This window comes from Garra rufa, chromosome 21, assembly GCF_049309525.1.
Source record: "Garra rufa chromosome 21, GarRuf1.0, whole genome shotgun sequence".
NCBI classification, from domain to species: Eukaryota; Metazoa; Chordata; class Actinopteri; order Cypriniformes; family Cyprinidae; genus Garra; species Garra rufa.
The window spans coordinates 9,442,419-9,461,244 of record NC_133381.1 but is presented as its reverse complement, the minus strand read 5'-3'; the positions used below and the strand labels follow the sequence as shown (position 1 = coordinate 9,461,244).

Here is an 18,826-nt window from a genome sequence, read left to right as displayed (position 1 = left end):
TTGGAGCAGCAAATCAGCATATTAGAATGATTTCTGAAGGATCATGTGACTGGAGTAATGATACTAAAATACAGCTTTGAAATCACTGGAAAACATTACATTTTAAAGTATTTTCAAACAAAAAACTGTTATTTTAAATAGTAAAAATGTGTCAACATTTTTCTTGTTTTTGCTGTGCTTTGTATTTTCATGAATGCAGGTTTGGTGAGCAAAAGGGACTTAAAATATTATACAACTTACTGTTCAAAAGCTTTTGACTGGTAGTGTATAGCAGTAATGCACATATTTATTTCATATGTTGTGATTTGAATTCAGGAAGAGCAGCTTGATGCCATCTTGTGCACTGCTGTGGAGACGAGCTCTTTGGGACTCATCACTGGCTGTATTAAACAGTGGACTACTGAAGGTGAGGATGAGATAAGTAATGCTTTTGCCTTTTCTGAAAAAGTCTCTTATTCTTACCAAGACAGCATTTATTTGATCAGAAATGCAGTAAAAGCAGTCATATTGTACTGGTATTGCAATTTAAAAACTTTTCTGTTTTAATAAAATGTGATTTATTTCTGTGACAGTAAAGCTGACTTTTCAGCAACCATTTCTCAAGTACCTCATATAACTTTCTGGCAAATTTCTGCACGCAGAGCAACCAGGGTCAGCCGTCAATCTGCGCTACATACTGGAGTGGGCCTGGAATAAGGTTGTGCGCACCAAAGAAGAACTGGATGAAATCTGTGAGTTTTCAACACTCAGTTCTCTGAATTAGGGCTGGGCGATAAAACGATAACGATATATATCGCGATAGACAAGAGATCGATATCAATAAAAAATGTGTTCGATAAAACGTTCGATATTTTGTATTCTTCGTCGGCCCGCCAAGCCCCCCTTTAACGTTCAGTTCATAGCGCCAGATCACAATAGAAGTTAAGGTTATCTTTCCTACAGAACGGGTCCATGTTGTTGTATTAAACAAACTAAATAGCCTTATGTTATTTATCTTATTTACACGGCGGCATTTGATTTCTGTCTCTACATGATCGCGCGTTTACAGTGTCTCCTCACAGACGGGATCGCGGACTCCATTCATAAAAACGGACTTTACTATAGGGCGGAATGCCGCGGAATTCGTCGATTTTTGGACCAATAAATCAAAAGTTGGTCTGTTAATTAATTCAGATCGCGATATGGACTAGTGTCTGTGAAAACTGAAATGCAAAAAGACCGTTTCAATAAGAATCCTGCATGTTCCGTTTGCCTCTATATGTATGAATGGAGGAGACGCGTTTTATTTTCACTAACGTTACACGCATAATGCACACGTGACGCTCCCGCTAATTTTTGGCCTTTGCATCTCACATGAACAGACAAACTCCAATAAATACATCTCCAAAGCTGCTGTGAGTGTCACTTTTTGTCAATTTTACCGTTTCATTAGTGAAACTAGCATCATTCATACTGTATACACACTGAAACTTCACGGCAACCTGTCAAAATAAAAGTACGGTTTAACATGTAACAGAACAATATTAGTCTTATATTACTGTACAGTATAATGTAGGTGTTTATATGTTCAGGCAACCTGTCAAAATAAAAGTACGGTTTAACATGTAACAGAACAATATTAGTCTTATATTACTGTACAGTATAATGTAGGTGTTTATATGTTCACATTTAAATAATTTACATAAAACAATATATATGATAAAAATAAAATAAAGAGTCACCACTTAATTGTTGAAAAAATACTATTATTATTAAACCTTTTTTTAACTGAATATAATTTTCTATGTATTAATTTTAACAGTAAAGCTCCGTTTATTTTTATTTTTAAAAATAAATCTGTGATTTTGCTTTCATTTGATTATCAGAAAAATTAAAACAAGATTTTCTGAAAAAAAAAAAAATTGTAAGGCCCTATTGTTCAAAATGTTGAAAGTTTTGGACTTATTTTTTCACTTAAATAAATATTTTTGTTATTACACAAAGTATAGGCTAAAGTACCGGGAAAGAAGTAATGTTGGCTACTGGCAACCAGCAATCTGTGCAGAAAAAAATATAATCAGCCAAGTACTTTGCAACAACCTCTGACCTGTGGTCAAGCCGTACTTCTGGGCCATACATTAGCTTGACCATTCACTTCATCGACAATGAATGGGGTTTGAATTGAGGATTAAGAGATAATTAAGTGTATATTGTGAATTTAGACTTATGTTTACATTTTAATTATTTGAGTTTTCCATGGTTGTTGACATTTCTGTCTTAATAACTGAGGGGATTATGATCAGAGGCAGGTTAAGTTTAAAATAAAAATGCTTGAGTGTAATATATTTTTCTCCTGGTCCTTATTTTAAATGGGTCATAAAAATATCAATAATTATCGATATCGACCGATATGAAACACTGATATCGTGATATAGTTTTCAGCCATATCGCCCAGCCCTACTCTGAATATTGTTTTATTGCAAATTCAACAGCGTTCTGATCGTGCTTTTCTCTTTTTCTCTAGGTGCTCCGCTCTTTGACAGCTCCGCAAACTTTACAGATCCCCAGACACTGCAGCTGCTACAGCACAGTCAGCGCTTGCTGGCAAACCTCAGCACCATTTTCCACTGTTTGCTAAATGAGGCTCAGGAGCTCACACAGAAAGGTATTTACGAACATTACACTGTTCTGCTCTGGCATGTGAAGTTAAAAATCACTGACTAAATCAGTGACTGACTAATTTTTGATTACTTGCAGGGTTGATTGGACTCATGAATAAATGCATGGTGTCCAGCTTGATCTCCCAGTACGCTCAGGTGGTTCTGTGGTTCTGCCGGACTGGTCTCCTTCCAGAGGGCTCTGGTATGACCTTGTTCAAAGCTTCATTTAGACTTATTAAACAAATCTGTGCATTGCATATGATAAATTGCAAGTCGTCTTCTGTCAACAGATGATGATGATGTGCTGCAAATATCAAGGCCCTTTTACAGCCATTCTATTATAAAGAATTACTACATCAGCCAGAGGGAGGAGCTGCGGAGACTGGCTAAGTAAGTGCATGAATTTCCAAAGAACCGTTAGCCTTTTATTATTTAGTATTGTTAATATTATTTAATATATTTGGTTTATGATAAAATAAAATGCATAAATTAAAGGAATAGTTCACTTCAAGAAAAAAAAAACATAATTTACTCACCTCCATGTCATCCAAGATGTTCATGTCTTTCTTTCTTAAGCTGAAAAGAAATTACAGTTTTTAAGGAAAACATTCCAGGATTTTTCTCCATATCTTCTGTGGAAGCCAAAAGATTGAAAGTCCAAGCTGCAGTTTCAATACGGCTTCAAAGGGCTCTACACGATTCCAGCTGAGAAGTAAGGGTGTTGTCTAGTGAAGCAATTGGTCACTTTCTAAAAATAAATATTGATATTAGGGATGCACCGAATATTCGGCCACCGAAGATTTTTATCACAGAAACAGTATGTTGACGCAAACAGAAACCGCAGCCTGCACGTGCTTGTCTGAAGCAACACGTCTGCGGTGTGGACGTATTTCAATGTATCTGAGAAAGACCCACGGATAGCGATTTGCAAACCTTGTAATAACAATTTCAAGAGGGGGTGTGTCTGCAGTCGTGCGTGCAGCCAGTGATGAGAGCAGAGATCGAGACAGATGTAGCTTTCAGTGAGTGAAAAACAATGGCTTTACGTTGGTGTTACGTTGCAATATTTTTGTCTTGTCAATATACTGTATTTTTATAAATATTTGTTTTAAACCATGGAGGTGAGCCAGTGGATATCACACAAGCAACGTGAAACTGCGCAATATGTTAAAGTGAAAGTAAAAACTGACAGTGCTTTCCGCATCTGATGTGCATTCTCTCAGAGACAATGAGAGACGATTATACAATGACGAAAAATACAAAATATGCTGATATTAATTTAGTCCCCTAATATTTTTTCGTGCCCCGAACATGGTGGGAAAAAATTAAAAAGAAACATATTTTTTTGTTTTGTTTTTGAAAGTCGGTTCCTGAAATAAAGCTCTTAATTTTCATTGATAACTGCAATGTTATTAGGGGTTAAGAAAGTCTTAATTATGATTTCAGGTGGTCTTATATGTGGGGACTGAAAGACAAGAATTGCGATGAAACTTCAAATGGCTATCCATTGAATAAATATGAGTGCTGCACGTTTCATAGTCATTTGCTGCTCTGCTTTGTTTACCATTCTGAAAGTGCCTCCTGCTGGAAGAGAATAATAGAGTTGTAAATGTGAACTGATGGATCCACAAGATAATGTTATAAAAATTTAAACAATTAAACTATTTAAACATAGGCAGTAAAATATATGTATATGTTATTTAAGTAATATAATACTTGATTGATGATAATAATTGTTTAAATTAATAAAATTGATTTATTCTTTGAAACTTTAATATTAATTTATACAATTGCAATGCCTTGATTTTAGTAAGATTAGTACACAGTCATCATAGCCATAAATGCAATGGTACTAATAATTGGCATAATTCTTTCGGTGTTTCGGTTTTTGGTTTTCGGCCTTGGTTTCCTCTTTTTTCGGTTTCGGCCAAGAATTTATTTCGGTGCATCCCTAATTTATATGACTTTCTTTGCACATTTGCTTTATAAACACTGGGTTGGTACCACCTATGTCACATGATCTTTCCAACGTGACTATGCATGGAGCTACTGCATTATTAGCATTAGTAGTTAAAGTGTATACATTTTTATTTTCTTGAAATGGCCGATCGTTTCGCAAGATAAGACCCTTGTCCCTCGGCTAGGATCGTGTAGAGCACCTTTGAAGCTCCACTGAAATTGTAGTTTGGACCTTCAACCCGTTGGCTTCCACTGAAGTCCACAATAAGAGAAAATTCCTGGAATGTTTTCCTCAAAAACCTTAATTTCTTTTCAACTGAAGAAAGAGAGACATTAACATTTTGGATGACATTGAGGTGATTCAATTATCAGGAAATTATTATTCTGGAAGTGAACTAATCCTTTAACATAACTTATGCTTATTTTATGTTACCAAAAGTCATATTATATCTAACAAGGTACAAAAAATAAATTTGAAAATAATCCTTGTATTTCAATAGGGACAAGTGGTGTGCAGATTGCCTCATGATTGATGGCCTAGTGAGTCAGTGTGGGGAACGCCTTATAGAACTTTGGAGAAGGGATGAGGGTGGAACCGGACAGTATCCTCCCCCATCACTTCATGTAAGTTAAGACTTGTCGAATGTGTTTATACAACATTGCCGATCTCAACTGCACTTAGTTTTAATTTTTTTGTGATCTGTTCCTGGTACAGGCCTTGCTGGATATTTACCTCCTGGAAAACATTGAAGAATCTGCCAAACATGCTATTGTATCCTTTTGTGGTTCTTTACTACATCTTGCCATAAATATGTTCACATGACTATATGACACAATAGGTCTTCTGGACAAAAAGGGTATTTTTTTTAAATATATTTAAACTTCTTTTTTGGGCCATTATGCTTTGGCATATTATCTGTTAAACGAACTAAAACCAAAAGCACAATATGACTTGATCTCTTTATCAAGTCTGTTTTCACTTTATCTGTTTTTCTTTATCAAGTTTCAAAATGAGGAAAGAAGAATTTTAATTTCCCTTCTGTAGTGTAAAGCAAAAATAATATACCTTTGAAATATGCATTTTCGTTTATTTTACAGTGCAATTGTTTTACAGTGTACGGCTGTTACTGTCATAGGAATAAAAATAATATAACGTTCTAATTATTATAATATTCAAATTTGTTTGCCATCCTAAAACACCAGTGTGAATGTAATTTAGACTGAGACAGTATACCACAAATAAAAAGAGGGTCGAGTCCCCTTTAAAGTTCAGGTACAAGTCAATTCACTTCTTTAAGTTTTCTTAGTTATGAATATGGGTTGGAGCTCTTAATTTTGAACTCTTAAAGTGCATTAGATAGAATAATTTAACTTTAAAATATACAAAATGTTTTACTTTCCAAGTCTTCATTTGTCTTTTTTTTTTTCACTGCAATAATATTGCATTGTGATATTATCGTGTAGTGAGATTTTTATATTGGTACATCCCTATTGGTTAGTAAAGATTAATCCTTGACTCAGCCTTTTAGATTGTTTATTTGCTACTGGATGTGATGTACTCATTTCCTAATAAAAGTGGGGCATCCGTGGAGTCTTTTCCCACAGCGTTTGCCATTCCCATTGGGTTGGTGAAACTGGTACAAGGCCTGTGGTTGCTAGATCATCATGATCATGAGGTATAAAAATCAATGTTTTTACACTTATACTACTATTTATGATTGGTGACAACAGAAAAATAATCTACTAGAAGATAAGAGAGCTATATCAGTTTAAACGCTACTCTTTGTTTGTTTTGTATGAATGTCAGAGGTACTTACAACATAATACTTCATGAATAATTTGTACTGAATGGTTTTCATCTCTCCCAGAGCTCTCTGGAGCTGCTGTTGCACCCAGCCACCAGTCACTCTCTGTGGAGCTGGCAGCATGAGCGTGTCTTGCAGGCTTTGATGTGCCAGCAGAAACACAGCATCGCCCTGCGCTACCTGCATGTGATGAAGCCACCTCTGTGCACTACCAACCAAGCCAAGTTGTGCCTCTCTGTCCTGCTTCACAACAGGTATGTTTGTAGTATACCATTGTATTTAATATACTAATACACTACCAGTCAAAAGATTTTTAATGTTTCTTTGAAGGATGTGTTTGGAGTTATGATGCTAAAAATATTTGCTCGTTTTACTTTTCTTGCTCTACTTTGGATCAAATAAATGCAGACTTGTGAGCAGAAGAGACTTTAAAAACATTAAGTCTTTTGACTGATAGTGTTTATCAGCTTAAAGTGGACTTGTTTAAAGTTGCTAGACTCTTACCCTTCATTTGTTTTCGACTGACCAGGTGTATTGTGGAGGCCTGGGCTTTGCTAAGGCAGCACTGTAACAAATTGAACATGGATGAGGTGATGAAGTTTCTTTTTGAGACCTGTCAGGAGCTGGGACTGATGAAAGAGCTGCTGAAGCTGCCCCTTGGACTTGCAGAACAGGTTTGAGCAAATCTCTGTAGTGCTTAATATTAATGGCACAGAATGTCACATTATTTTTATATCTTTAATATGCACTACCATTCTGCCACGTTTTATTCTTCAAAGGAAAAAAATCCATCACTGTTTCCACATTGGTAATAAATGTTTGAGTAGCAAATCACCATACTCAAATACAGAAACATGTGACATTGAATTAATGGCTGCTAAGAACTAAAATTTAAATGATTACAATATTTTTATTAAATAAATGCAGCTTTGGTGAGCAGAAAAGTTCTTGCAAAAAACTTGTGTATATTAGCACTTTTTGACCTTTTTTTTTTTTTTTCTCAAATGTGCCTGTTTAGGAGTGCTTGGAGCGGTTCCTTCAAAGCAACGGAGGTTTCCAGAACCGAGAGCTGCTCATGGTCCACTACCTCCAACAGGCAAATTATGTGCCTGCACTTCAACTCAACCAGACCCTCAAAGTGAACCTAGCGGTATGTTCAGTTTCATATTGTAGTCTACATCTGTTTTTCATCAGTTTAGCTTAAAAAAAAAAAAAAAATCAACAAAATTATAATTTTGTTATTCAGGCTGATCGGGATCCTAAAATGAAGGAAAGATCAAACACAAGGAACTCCATTCTCAATCAGTATGGGAAGGTTCTTCCTCGGGTTCAACGAAAATTAGCCATTGAACGAGCAAAACCATACCAACACCCTGCTACGATTCACAGAGAAGGTACTGATGATGGGACGGAGTGTAAGAATTTGACACAAGTTGTTAGCAATTGGCATTTATCCTACTTTTCTCTCACTCCTAGTTAAAAGACCCCAGCCTCTGTCAACCGTAGCTAAACGTTCAGCCTCTGAAAGTGTGATGACCAGAGCAGCCTTTATTAATAATGTCCTCTCAAAGATCGAGGAAGTATGGGTTGGCAAGAACACCACTCCTGATTCATCTCCTTTCAAAAGGTAGTATACTAAGTATTTTCTAGCCTTCATATGAAATCTTTTCTTGTTAAGGGAACACCGGGTATTAAGACGCTCATGGCTTGGTATAACATAAATGATGTCTTTTACTGAAATATAAAGTAATAAACCCATGAAAGATTTGTTATTTTAAAAAATTCACATCATTTTATACATATTTTGGATTATGGTGGGTGCTATTATTTCAGTGACATGAAATGGTTGCACTTTGTAAGATACTGGTGCTATCTGTTGTTATTTTTACCACAACACAACTCAGAAAATACTGATACGATGAGCACAGCTTCTGAAAGAGCTTACAGGTGACATTGGATATAAGGGAAGGCTCAAACCAAATGTCGTACTGTTGATTTTTTTTTTTTCTCTTTTTTTTTTTCTAAACACCCTTGATATTGAGTGAAAACCATGCTGAGAAACTCATTCAGTGGCTGCTGCATCAATATGTTTACATCCTGCCAGGATGGCCTCTAGTGATTCTTGTTTCTGCCATTTGTAAGCTCTTTCAGTAGCTGTGGTCTACTAAAATTCTCAAAGGCATCAGTTTTATTCGTCCACAGGCATCTTCCCATTCTTGTCTCCTCCTCTTATTGCTAGAAAAGCAATGAAGGCTTACATTGCCTCTCTTGTTGCCCTTTCACTGAATATTTCAACCAAAAGCTGCATAATGTGACATTGTATCATTATTTTATTTTCCAAATTGTTGTGGTGCGGTAAAAATAGCAATAGGTAGTGTCAGTATCTCACTGTGTGCAACCATTTCACGTCATCAAAATAATGGCACTCTACTACGTATTTCAGTAAGAGACATCATTTACGTTTTCCTAAGCCATACAAGTCTTAATACCCAGAGTTTCCTTTAAAATCTGTTTTAAGTTCATTTTTTCCTGTTGGATTTCTTGTACAGCCCCAAAGACTCTGAAATTCAAGTGCCTAGCCTTCATCCATCCTCTCCAAATCAACCCGAGGCTTTTGTAGGAACTCCCATTAACATGCTAACCAAGAGAATGTCCAGGTACAACAGTCAAAGACTGGTTTTAGTGTGTTGTTAGTTTCTTGATTTACATCTCAAAAGACTCTAGTAACATCTTCCTTGCTTTTGTTACCAGGCTTCTGGATTTGGTTGTGCAGCCATCTTCCCAGAATACTCCAGAGAGCTCTAATTTGCCTGGCACTCCTACAAGGTCCATTTCCTCGTGGACTGGTCCGAAGAGTGTCAGCAAGGCTCCTGAACTCAGTCTGCTACAAACTCCACAAGTGGTAAAGGTGAGACCCTTTGGTTTGTAAAACTTTGAACAAAAGCTCACTTATTTGTGACTTAAAGGGAAAGTTGCCCCAAAAGTCTGTTATCAATTACTCACCCTCTTGACGTTTCAAACCCGTAAGACCTTCGTTCATCTTCACAACACAAATTAAGATATTTTTGATGAAATACAAGAGCTTTCTGACCCTGCATAGACAGCAACACAACTAACGCATTCAAGGCCCAAAAAAGTAGTAAGGAGATTGTTAAAATAGTCCACTGACAGTGGTTCAACCGTAATTTATGAAGCTATGAGAATACTTTTTGTGCACAAAGAAAACAAAAAGAATGACTTTATTTAACAATTTCTTGTCTTCCGTGTCAGTCGTGGTGAAAATGAGTCGAAGGCTGACATGGAAGAGAAGAAATTGTTGAATCAAGTCATTATTTTTGTTTTCTTTGCACACAAAAAGTATACTTGTAGCTTCATAAAATTAAGGTTGAACCACTGATGTCACACAGACTATTTTAATGATGTCCTTACTACCTTTCTGAGCCTTGAATGTTGCTGTCAATGTCAGAATTTTCATTTGTGGGTAAACTATATCTTTAATTGTGCTGTTTGTTCTTTCTCAAGTGTTGAAAGAAATTACCCACCTCATTATAAACTCTTTGGTTTTCAGAGAGCTCGAGCTTTGGCATCAGGCCCAGTTTTCTCAGCATTCACCCCACAGTCTATTCTGAGGAGCAGCCTACGTCCCACTCCTGTAGCCACCCCTTCTGCCTCCCCAGGCCATTCAGTCACTCCTCCTTTCCGCTCAAAAGAGAGCCGTATTACCTTCATAGAGGAGGCTGATTCTCCAGAAGCTCCCAAGGGCTCTGTCCACTGGAACAATGGGGTAACATGTCTCTTCCACATCTGAAATTAAATGTTGAAATGAGTTTCCATAAAAAGGAATGAAAATACATATATTTTTTTAACAGTATGGTTATGGTTCTTTACAGATTGCAATTAACAGGGAGCTTCATACACCTAAGAGATCTTCCCCACCTCCCAAAGCAAATTTTGCAGCCTGGAGTGAACATTCAGATGCTGAAGAGGAAGAAGCAGATCTGAAGAGGACATGCATGCCCTCGCTGGAAGACAAAGAGCATCCTGATTTGGAATCTGAGAGTGGATCCTCTGTCAAAGAGATCCCTGCGGAGTCCAAACAAGTGCTTCCCACTCTTCTGCGACGTCCTAGTCTGGGACAAGAAGCAAGTCTTGTATCTAATCAGTCTGATACCACTCTTGAGTTCCATGATGCTCCTGCTCCTGAAGATCTAATGGCAACACAAGTAAACACTAGTGTGGATCGGGAGGTAACCTTAAGACTTCCAGACACTTTAGAGGAACGTATGTCTCCTGTTGAAGACAACACAACTGCAGAATTACCCTCTGTTACGCTGCCTGAGGAAGAGCTGAATATAGCTCAGGATACAGAGAAAGATTCATCCCATGGAAAGAGACTTTCAGATGCACAAGAAGCCCTCAGCAGGAGTGAGAAACTTGAGGTGCATGTTGATGTTGAGAACGATCATGTGAGGGAAGTAACTGAGAAGCAGATTGAAGAAACTTCAGAAGCTCAGGTTCTCAAGCCAGATGCAGTTATGGAACCATATATGCTTGTTCCAGAACAGGAAACAAGCTTTGAAGCTTTGGCTGAGATTTCTAAACATCAGGAAGTCCAGGAACCAAGTGAAGCTGAAGAGTCACAAAACACATCCTCCATTTTTGTTGAAGCTCTCAGTTTTCCTCCTCCTATAGAGCCTGTGAACCAGTCCATGGAAGAAAATACTGCTTATAACACTATTGATGAACCAGCTGTCACCAAGGTATCAGAGGCAGTACCAGAACAGCTGGTCTGTGAAGCTTCTGTATCTGAGATTCCAGCGGTTGAGTTGGTGAACCACGAACAAATGACTAGTGAACCTGAGATCAATGAAAATTGTAAAGACGAATCTATGGAAACCTCAGGTACTTTTTCTGACATGCATTACGTTTCAAAAGTTTGGGTCAGTAACTGTTTTTTATTTTTATTTATTTTATATATATATATATATATACTTGAATGCTTCAATTTAGTTGTATTAAATTGGTGGAAATTTACAGTAAATTTATAATGTTTTAAAATATATATTTTTTAAATTATTGCTGTTCTTTTGTACTTTCTATTAATCAACGATCCTAAAAAAGTATCACTGTTTCCACAAATATTGGTTAGCACAACTTTTTTCAACATTGATAATAAAAAGCAGTGTTTCTTGAGCATCAAATCAGCATATTAGATTTTTTTTTTTTTTAAAGCATCATGTCACACTGAAGACTGAAGTACTAGCTTCTGAAAATCCAGCTTTGCATCACAGGAATAAATTACATTTTAAAATGTATTAAAACTGAAAACAGTTTAACAAATAATTGCAGTCTTTGTGAATGTTTAAAACATTTTCTAACCCCAAACTTTTAAACTGTACTGGAACTGTTTTTTATGATAAATTAACGTCTAAAATGGTTTTATATTTCAGATTTGGATGCCTATGTGGAACAGCATTTATTTGGCCCAGATCTGTCTCCAACTTTAACCCGGACCAGTATTAGGGAGGGATCACTCAAAAGGTGCTTCTTAATGACTTTCCTATTATGCTTTCTGAGGAGATGATTTTCAAACCAAAAATTATTCTGACACATTTTATATATAAGATATAATTTAAATGGCAAAATAAAGTAAACTCTGACATATTATACCCAAAAATTCTTCATACAGTGGACTACCAGTAAAATTGATAATCTACGACCAAAAATTAGATTTGACACTTTGACCTGACCATGTTTTGTTACATGCCTTTATCTGACATTATCAAGATGAATTTGTTCTGACACCATTTTTTTTAAACTTTATCAAATAAACTGATAATTTGATTTAAGTTATCTGAATAAATTTTGGTTTGACTAATTCATTTGTAATTATCAAGATAAATTTATTCTAAAACCGTTTACCTCAGAGTTCTTGTTGTATTTTATTACCATTTTCTAAACTAGCAAATAAACTATGATAATGTGAGAAATGTTGAAGGTGTCTGAAAAAAAATTAGTTTGACTGACTATATTCCACATGTCCTGCAATTTGACCTTTTTTTTTTTTTTTTTTTTTTTTTAACTTTTGTTGGTGATGTTACACCCTATAGTGAATCAGATAGTGACATTAAGGATGTTCAGCCCACTTCTGAGGATGTTGCAGATCTGAAAACACAGACATCAGAACCTGCTACCTCAGAGTCCAGATGTAAGTACATCCCAGGTTTTCTAAATTAAATGGCATGGTTTCATCTAAATCTAACCTCAAAATTCTTCCTACAGCTGTAGTGAGCTTGAATGACACTGATGAGCTCTCTAGTGACGAATCTGCAGAGGAGTCCGAAGATGAAGAAGAGTCTGAAGATGAGAAGGTGGAGGACTCGGGTAGTGAGGTTGAGATTATAAATGAAGTGAAGGGTAATGGTAGGAGTAACCACCAGCCAACTCCTGCCCTGTACATGGAGGAACTCCCACCACATGAGCAGTACCTCCAGGATCAAGCCAATGCGGTGCTGTCACTGGTCACACCTGAGGCACAGCTGAAGGTACGTGCATCACTTGAATCTTATTTTGATGTTGATGAACCTTGATGAACAAGGTACCCATGGGTTCTTAAAATCCTTGAAATTTTGTGAATCTGAAAAAAAAAAAAAAAATCAAGGCCCTGGAAAGTTGAAAATGAACATACAGGTAGGTCCTTGAAATGGCTTGAATTTTGTGCAAGATGTTTTCTGAAAAAAAAAAAATTCTTATTATTCCCTCCGGTCCCAAAATGTGTTATTTCGCTAACACTTTGTGGCCTATGCATACTAGCTTGTTTGAATTACGTTGAATTATGACAAATAGAATATCAGATCTTTGTCTTATGACCAAAAATAAATGCAAAAAGAAAAAATGCATTTTTTGCATAGTTGTGTTTGGCACATGAAAACTTTAACAGTGTATCTTACAAGGTAACACAATGTAACCTTGCTGTCACCTGAAATGTGTCCCCACATTAAGTTTTTGAAGTTGAGGGTATTGGACTGGGAAAGTCCTTAAAAGGTCCATGAATTTGAAGTAAGGTGTGGGAACCCTGGTTAAAACACTGAACTTTTGTACATGGACTTATTTTCCCATTGTTTGTTTGCTCTGTAGGTTCTAGACACTGACATGCCAGAGGACGAGGGTGAAGTTGTAATGGTTGGCCTTGGCCCTGCAGATCTAGACGAGGAAGATGGAATGTGCTATACGGAGCTTAAGCCATCCACCACTCTCCTGGTGCCTGTAGAGCTGGCTGAGGAGCAGCATACACATCTTGTAGATGGAGGAACTTTGGAGACCCTTAATGCACCAGATGGTGCAGTGCCAGAAGAGTCAGATAGCTTCACCCTCATGCTTGATCCAGATGTAGAGGAACTGCCTGACGCTTCAGAGTTGGACCACAATGCAGCATTGCTACCTCTACATGAACCAGAAGAACCTCAGGATGTGGAGAATCAGCTTACAACCAACACTGAAGTTGTCATCTTGGAGCATACGGTTCAAGTTCCAGATGACAAATTGGAAGACATCAAAGACTTAGTATCAGACATTGAACCTGTTGTCATTGGTGCTCCTAAAATTGAAGACCAACCAGATGAGATCCTCCAGATGGAAGAACAAATAGTCACACCAGAAGCAGAACCTTCTGTTGAGGAAACAAAGGAACTTTCTAATGGTGATAGGCTAGAATCTGGTCCTCCTGAAATGCAGGAAGAACCACATGGTCCTCTTCATGGTGAAGTATTGCCAGAGAAAGTCTTGCCTTCAGAAGAACTCAATGAGGTCAATGAAGTTTCTACATTGGATACAGAGGTTGCTAAAGACAATATAACAGAGTCTAACCAAATAAACACTACACCCTTATTGGCTGGAGAAGTTGAGGAGCTTTCAACAACCAAACAAGTGGGAAGACCTAAGTCGCTGGGAAGGCCAAAGTCACCAGGAAGACCCAAATCCCCAGGAAGACCTAAATCGCCCGCAAGAACAAAAGTTGAAAGATCTGTAAAAGATACAGAGGACATTTTGGAGAACATTAAAGAGGTGCAGCACAGCCCATCACGGAGAACAAGGAAAACCGTAACATTCCCTGTACCCAACCTTGATGCAGAGAAGGATCTTACTGAAGAGGAGCAAATGGATTCTCAAGTACCTTCAACACCAAGACGTGTTACAAGGAGTGGCAAGCAGCTCCAAGACTATCAAGTTCCTGTTACACCCAGAAGAAGCACAAGAAAAGCAGATGCAGATCAGCTTGCCAATGAGAATGATCAAGACATGCCTTCTGAGAAGGTATCAAAGCCTTCAAGTCCGGCTCGGAAGACCCCACAGAAAGCTACACCTAGAAAAGGATCCCGAAAAACCAGGAGCACGATGGTTGACGATGATGAGGCCCTCTCCACTGATGACTCAGAAACACAAGTCAGGCACAGTACTAGAAAATCTCAAGCACCATTTGTTGAGGTTCCAGAAGCTCATCAAGAAGTCCCAGAGGAGACAATACAGCCTGCCAAAGCACACAGTCCTAGTAGAGTTACGCGTAAGTCTACCAGAGGACTAGCTTTAGAAAGTTTCCAACAGGATCCTGCAGAAGAAGCCACGACTCTAAATCAACCTCTTAGAACTCCTCCAAGAAGCCGGAGAAAGACTGTTGCAAGCACTGCAGAAAAAGTGAACAATGCAACTTATATTATTGATGATGCACAACTTCAGAGTGTTTCAAGACGACTTACGAGAAACCGACACTGGAATCAAGGTGAGGATCTCGACAGGGAAAGACTCGATTTGACTCCTATGAAAGTGGAGACAGAAGCTCAGCAAGCTGATGCCCTTGTAGAGCGACTCAAAGACGAGGAAGCCAAGGAGGAAAGTGTTCCGGATGTAACTGAAATTATACGTGCCAAGAGAAGACCCACTAGATCTGCAGCACAGAATGAAACTCTAATGGTGGACATGGAAGAATCTAAATTGGTGGTGTCTAATGAGATACAGGAACATGCAAGCAAGTCACTTGCAAGTGCCAGACGTACACGAGCGAGCAAGGTGGCAGAACAAAACTCTACAGCTGTTGACGATTCTGTTGCTGACCTGAAAAGAACAAGAGGTAGTCAATATTATACCTTTTTGCACTGGTTTAAAAGATTAGTTCACCCAAAAATGAAAATTCTGTCATTAATTACTCGCCCTCACGGTGTTCCAAACCCGTAAGACCTTTGTTCATCTTCAGAACACAAATTAAGATATTTTATGAAATCCGAGAGCTCATCTCATCGGATATTCATTGGAAATATCTTAATTTGTGTTCTGAAGATGAACGAAAGTCTTAAGGATTTGCAACATGAGGGTGATTTTATTTTTGGGTGCACTAACCCTTTAATATGCCTTCAATCCGATTGATCTAAAATCCTTTTGTTTTTAGGAAGGAGAAAAGGAACTAGTGTACGAAATGAAGTTGAAGTTCCAGAGGTTGTGCCTCAAACACAAAGCTCAGGAGGTGAAGCTGATTCTGAACCCAAAGAGGTAAGCAGCTTGTTTATAAAGTTTGAGTACCAATGCAGCTATTATTTATGCTTCATCACACTTCAAGCTTCATAAATTCTTGTGTCTGTTGTAGGACAATGGCCCTGTAGATGATGTTGCAGTTGAAACTGAGGTCGTCAAGCCCAGAAAGAAGAGGTCAACCAGGTGAATGGCCAATGTTGCATGCACACTACCAGTCAAATGTATTTTTTAGAATTCTCTTCTGCTCACCAAGTCTGCATTTATTTGATCCAGAGTACAAAAAGCAGTAAAAATGTGAATTATTTTCACCATTTAAAATAACTGTTTTCTGTTTGAATATATTTTAAAATGTAATTTATTTCTGTGATTTTAACGCTGAATTTTTAGCATCATTTCTCCAGTCACATGATTTTTCAGAAATCATTCTAATATTCAGATTTGACCTTAAGAAACATTTTACATAAATTATTAGACAAACATAAACCGTTGAGTACATTTTATTTCAGAATACTTCGAATAGAAAAATCCAAAGATCAGCATTTCTGAAATAAAAAGCTTTTGTAACTTTATATACACAGTTATTAATATTTGTTTTTTTTATAGAAATGGATATTTTAATTTGGCAAGGATGGTTTAAATTGAATCAAAAGTGATGGTAAAGTAATTTATAATGTTACAAAAGATTTCTGTTTCAGAGAAATGCAGTTCTTCTGAACTTTCCATTCATCAAAAAAACCTGAAATAAAATTCTACTTGCCTGTTTTCAACAACAATAATAATAAAAATAATAAATGTATTTTTTTAACAGAAAATCTGAAGGATCATGTGACTGGAGTAATGATGCTAAAAATTCAGCTTTGAAATCACAGGAATAAATTACATTTTAAAATGTATTCAAATAGAAAACTTTTTTTTTTAATGGTAAAAATATTTCAAATTGTTACTGTTTTTGCTGTACTTCAGATTAAATAAATGCAGGCTTAGTGAGCAGAAGAGACTTCTTCTTTTTTTTAAGTCAAAGCAGGGTTTTGCATTGTTAAAGGATTAGTTTTCTCCAGAATTAAAATTTCCTGATAATTTACTTACCCACATGTCATCCAAGATTCTTCAGTAGAAAATAAATTAAGAATTTTGAGGACAACATTCCAGGATTGTACCTTCAACCCATTGATCCCCACTGAAGTCAACTATATGGAGAAAAATCCTGAAATGTTTTCCTCAAACCTTAATTTTTTTTTTTGACTGAAAGATGTGAACATCTTGGATGACATGGAGATAAGTAAATTATTAGGATTTTTTACTTTGGTGAGTGAACTAATCCTTTAAGATACAATCTTAATCTGCTTGTCAGAATAATTAAGTAATGTGTTGTTTGTGCATCACTTCAATTTAGTTTGATTGTCTTTCCCTAATTATTTTGTCGTCTTATTAACAGAACAAAAGCTGCTCCAGAACCTCCACCACCTGTTGAGATCAGTTTCCTCTCTCCCCTCGCAAGTCCACTCGAGCCGATCGGCAGAACCGAAAAGAGAATGGAAGAAAAGGAAACCCCTTCGCTGAGAATGAACCTACGCCGCAAACGCATGATGGATGCCATTTTCCCTAAACCTGTAACGAGGAGGAAGAAGCTTTGATTGTGAACTCTTTGATTTGGACTTCTCTCCCGATTTGATTTTTTTAGTTTTTTTGTCTGTTCTCCCTGTGCCCTAAGAGCTCTGCAAACTGCTGTTTTCTAATTAAGGTAATCGATGGATAATGTTTGGAATAAATAAACATCTAATTTGGAATAATTTTGTATAATAAATTATGCTGTTTACAGTGAGGAACACCGAGGGACTTGAGCACCAAAAAAAGAGAGGTTTAGTTTTTAAATGTGTTTCTACTAATTGATGCAAATGTAAATAGCCTTTTAGGTATGTTATAAATAAAATTTGATACTTGTGAATTATTTTGTTACTTGTTTTGTTTACAGGAAAGATTGTGCAACGTAAAGTCAGATCAAACTGTTGTAAGGTTTATGCTTTTACCACTTGGGAGACAATTCATGGAGGTGGATACTTTACACTGGTTGAAAGTGTAATAAAATCATCCGTATTACATGGATGGACTTCTTGCTTTGATGCTTGGCACTTGGTCTCCTCTATCTTGAGGTCTTAAGCTGGTGAACACAGCGTTATTTGTTCATTGCAGATAATAATGTACATTTATTTTCCTTCAGATGCATCAGTTTTATTTTGAACAGCATTGTGAACTTATTTGTAATGCCTGTTTGCTTTCAAATACAGAACCAGTATTTACAATTGTGTATTGTATTGTAGTTCTTCAGAGATACTGATTCAACCAATATATGTATGTTGCTTCTATATTATAGAGGGTTGCAATGGTGTTACATTCTTTACCAGCCCATGTCAAATCTGTAACTCTTAAAGATGATTCAACCAAAAATGAAAATTCTGTCATTAATTACCGTCATGTCGTTCCAAACCTGTAAAATCTTCATACATCTTCCGAACACAAATTAAGGTATTTATGATGAAATCAGAGAGATTTCTGACTCTGCATAGACAGCAATGCGACTGACATGTTCAAGGCATAACTTGTTTTAATGTCATCTCGTTATGACGAGAAAAGATGTCGGTTTAACAAGAAAATGTGACATTTTATGAGATAATTGTTGTTTTAATGACATCTCATTATGAGAAAAGATGTCGTTTTATAAGGATGTACTTTTAACGAGATAATGTTTTAATGGGAAAATCTCTTATGAGAAAAGATGTAATTTTAACAAGATAATTATGTCGTTGTGTCGACATATCTCGTTTTTACGAGTAAAGCTGTTTAAACGACATCTTGTTTTACGAGAAAAGATGTAACGTAAGAAAAGAATTATGTAGTTTTAAC

General features: G+C 36.8%; 1 protein-coding gene across 1 annotated transcript in view; it reads left to right on the top strand.

Annotated features, from left to right (window-relative positions):
* Window positions 1-18,225, top strand: part of ahctf1 (AT hook containing transcription factor 1) — a 28,135-nt gene extending 9,910 nt beyond the window's left edge. Inside the window, exons 13-36 of the mRNA XM_073827090.1 lie at window positions 316-406; window positions 642-731; window positions 2,504-2,644; window positions 2,737-2,841; window positions 2,930-3,029; window positions 5,099-5,222; window positions 5,314-5,370; window positions 6,128-6,274; window positions 6,467-6,657; window positions 6,933-7,077; window positions 7,422-7,553; window positions 7,650-7,797; window positions 7,880-8,030; window positions 8,953-9,060; window positions 9,155-9,311; window positions 9,972-10,187; window positions 10,294-11,305; window positions 11,854-11,944; window positions 12,514-12,611; window positions 12,686-12,948; window positions 13,541-15,527; window positions 15,843-15,943; window positions 16,038-16,108; window positions 17,361-18,225. Of these exons, the coding sequence (XP_073683191.1) occupies window positions 316-406; window positions 642-731; window positions 2,504-2,644; window positions 2,737-2,841; window positions 2,930-3,029; window positions 5,099-5,222; window positions 5,314-5,370; window positions 6,128-6,274; window positions 6,467-6,657; window positions 6,933-7,077; window positions 7,422-7,553; window positions 7,650-7,797; window positions 7,880-8,030; window positions 8,953-9,060; window positions 9,155-9,311; window positions 9,972-10,187; window positions 10,294-11,305; window positions 11,854-11,944; window positions 12,514-12,611; window positions 12,686-12,948; window positions 13,541-15,527; window positions 15,843-15,943; window positions 16,038-16,108; window positions 17,361-17,559 (5,925 nt within the window). The 3' untranslated portion in view covers window positions 17,560-18,225. The remainder of the gene's footprint in view (window positions 1-315; window positions 407-641; window positions 732-2,503; window positions 2,645-2,736; window positions 2,842-2,929; window positions 3,030-5,098; window positions 5,223-5,313; window positions 5,371-6,127; window positions 6,275-6,466; window positions 6,658-6,932; window positions 7,078-7,421; window positions 7,554-7,649; window positions 7,798-7,879; window positions 8,031-8,952; window positions 9,061-9,154; window positions 9,312-9,971; window positions 10,188-10,293; window positions 11,306-11,853; window positions 11,945-12,513; window positions 12,612-12,685; window positions 12,949-13,540; window positions 15,528-15,842; window positions 15,944-16,037; window positions 16,109-17,360) is intronic.
* Window positions 18,226-18,826: the final 601 nt, after the last annotated feature.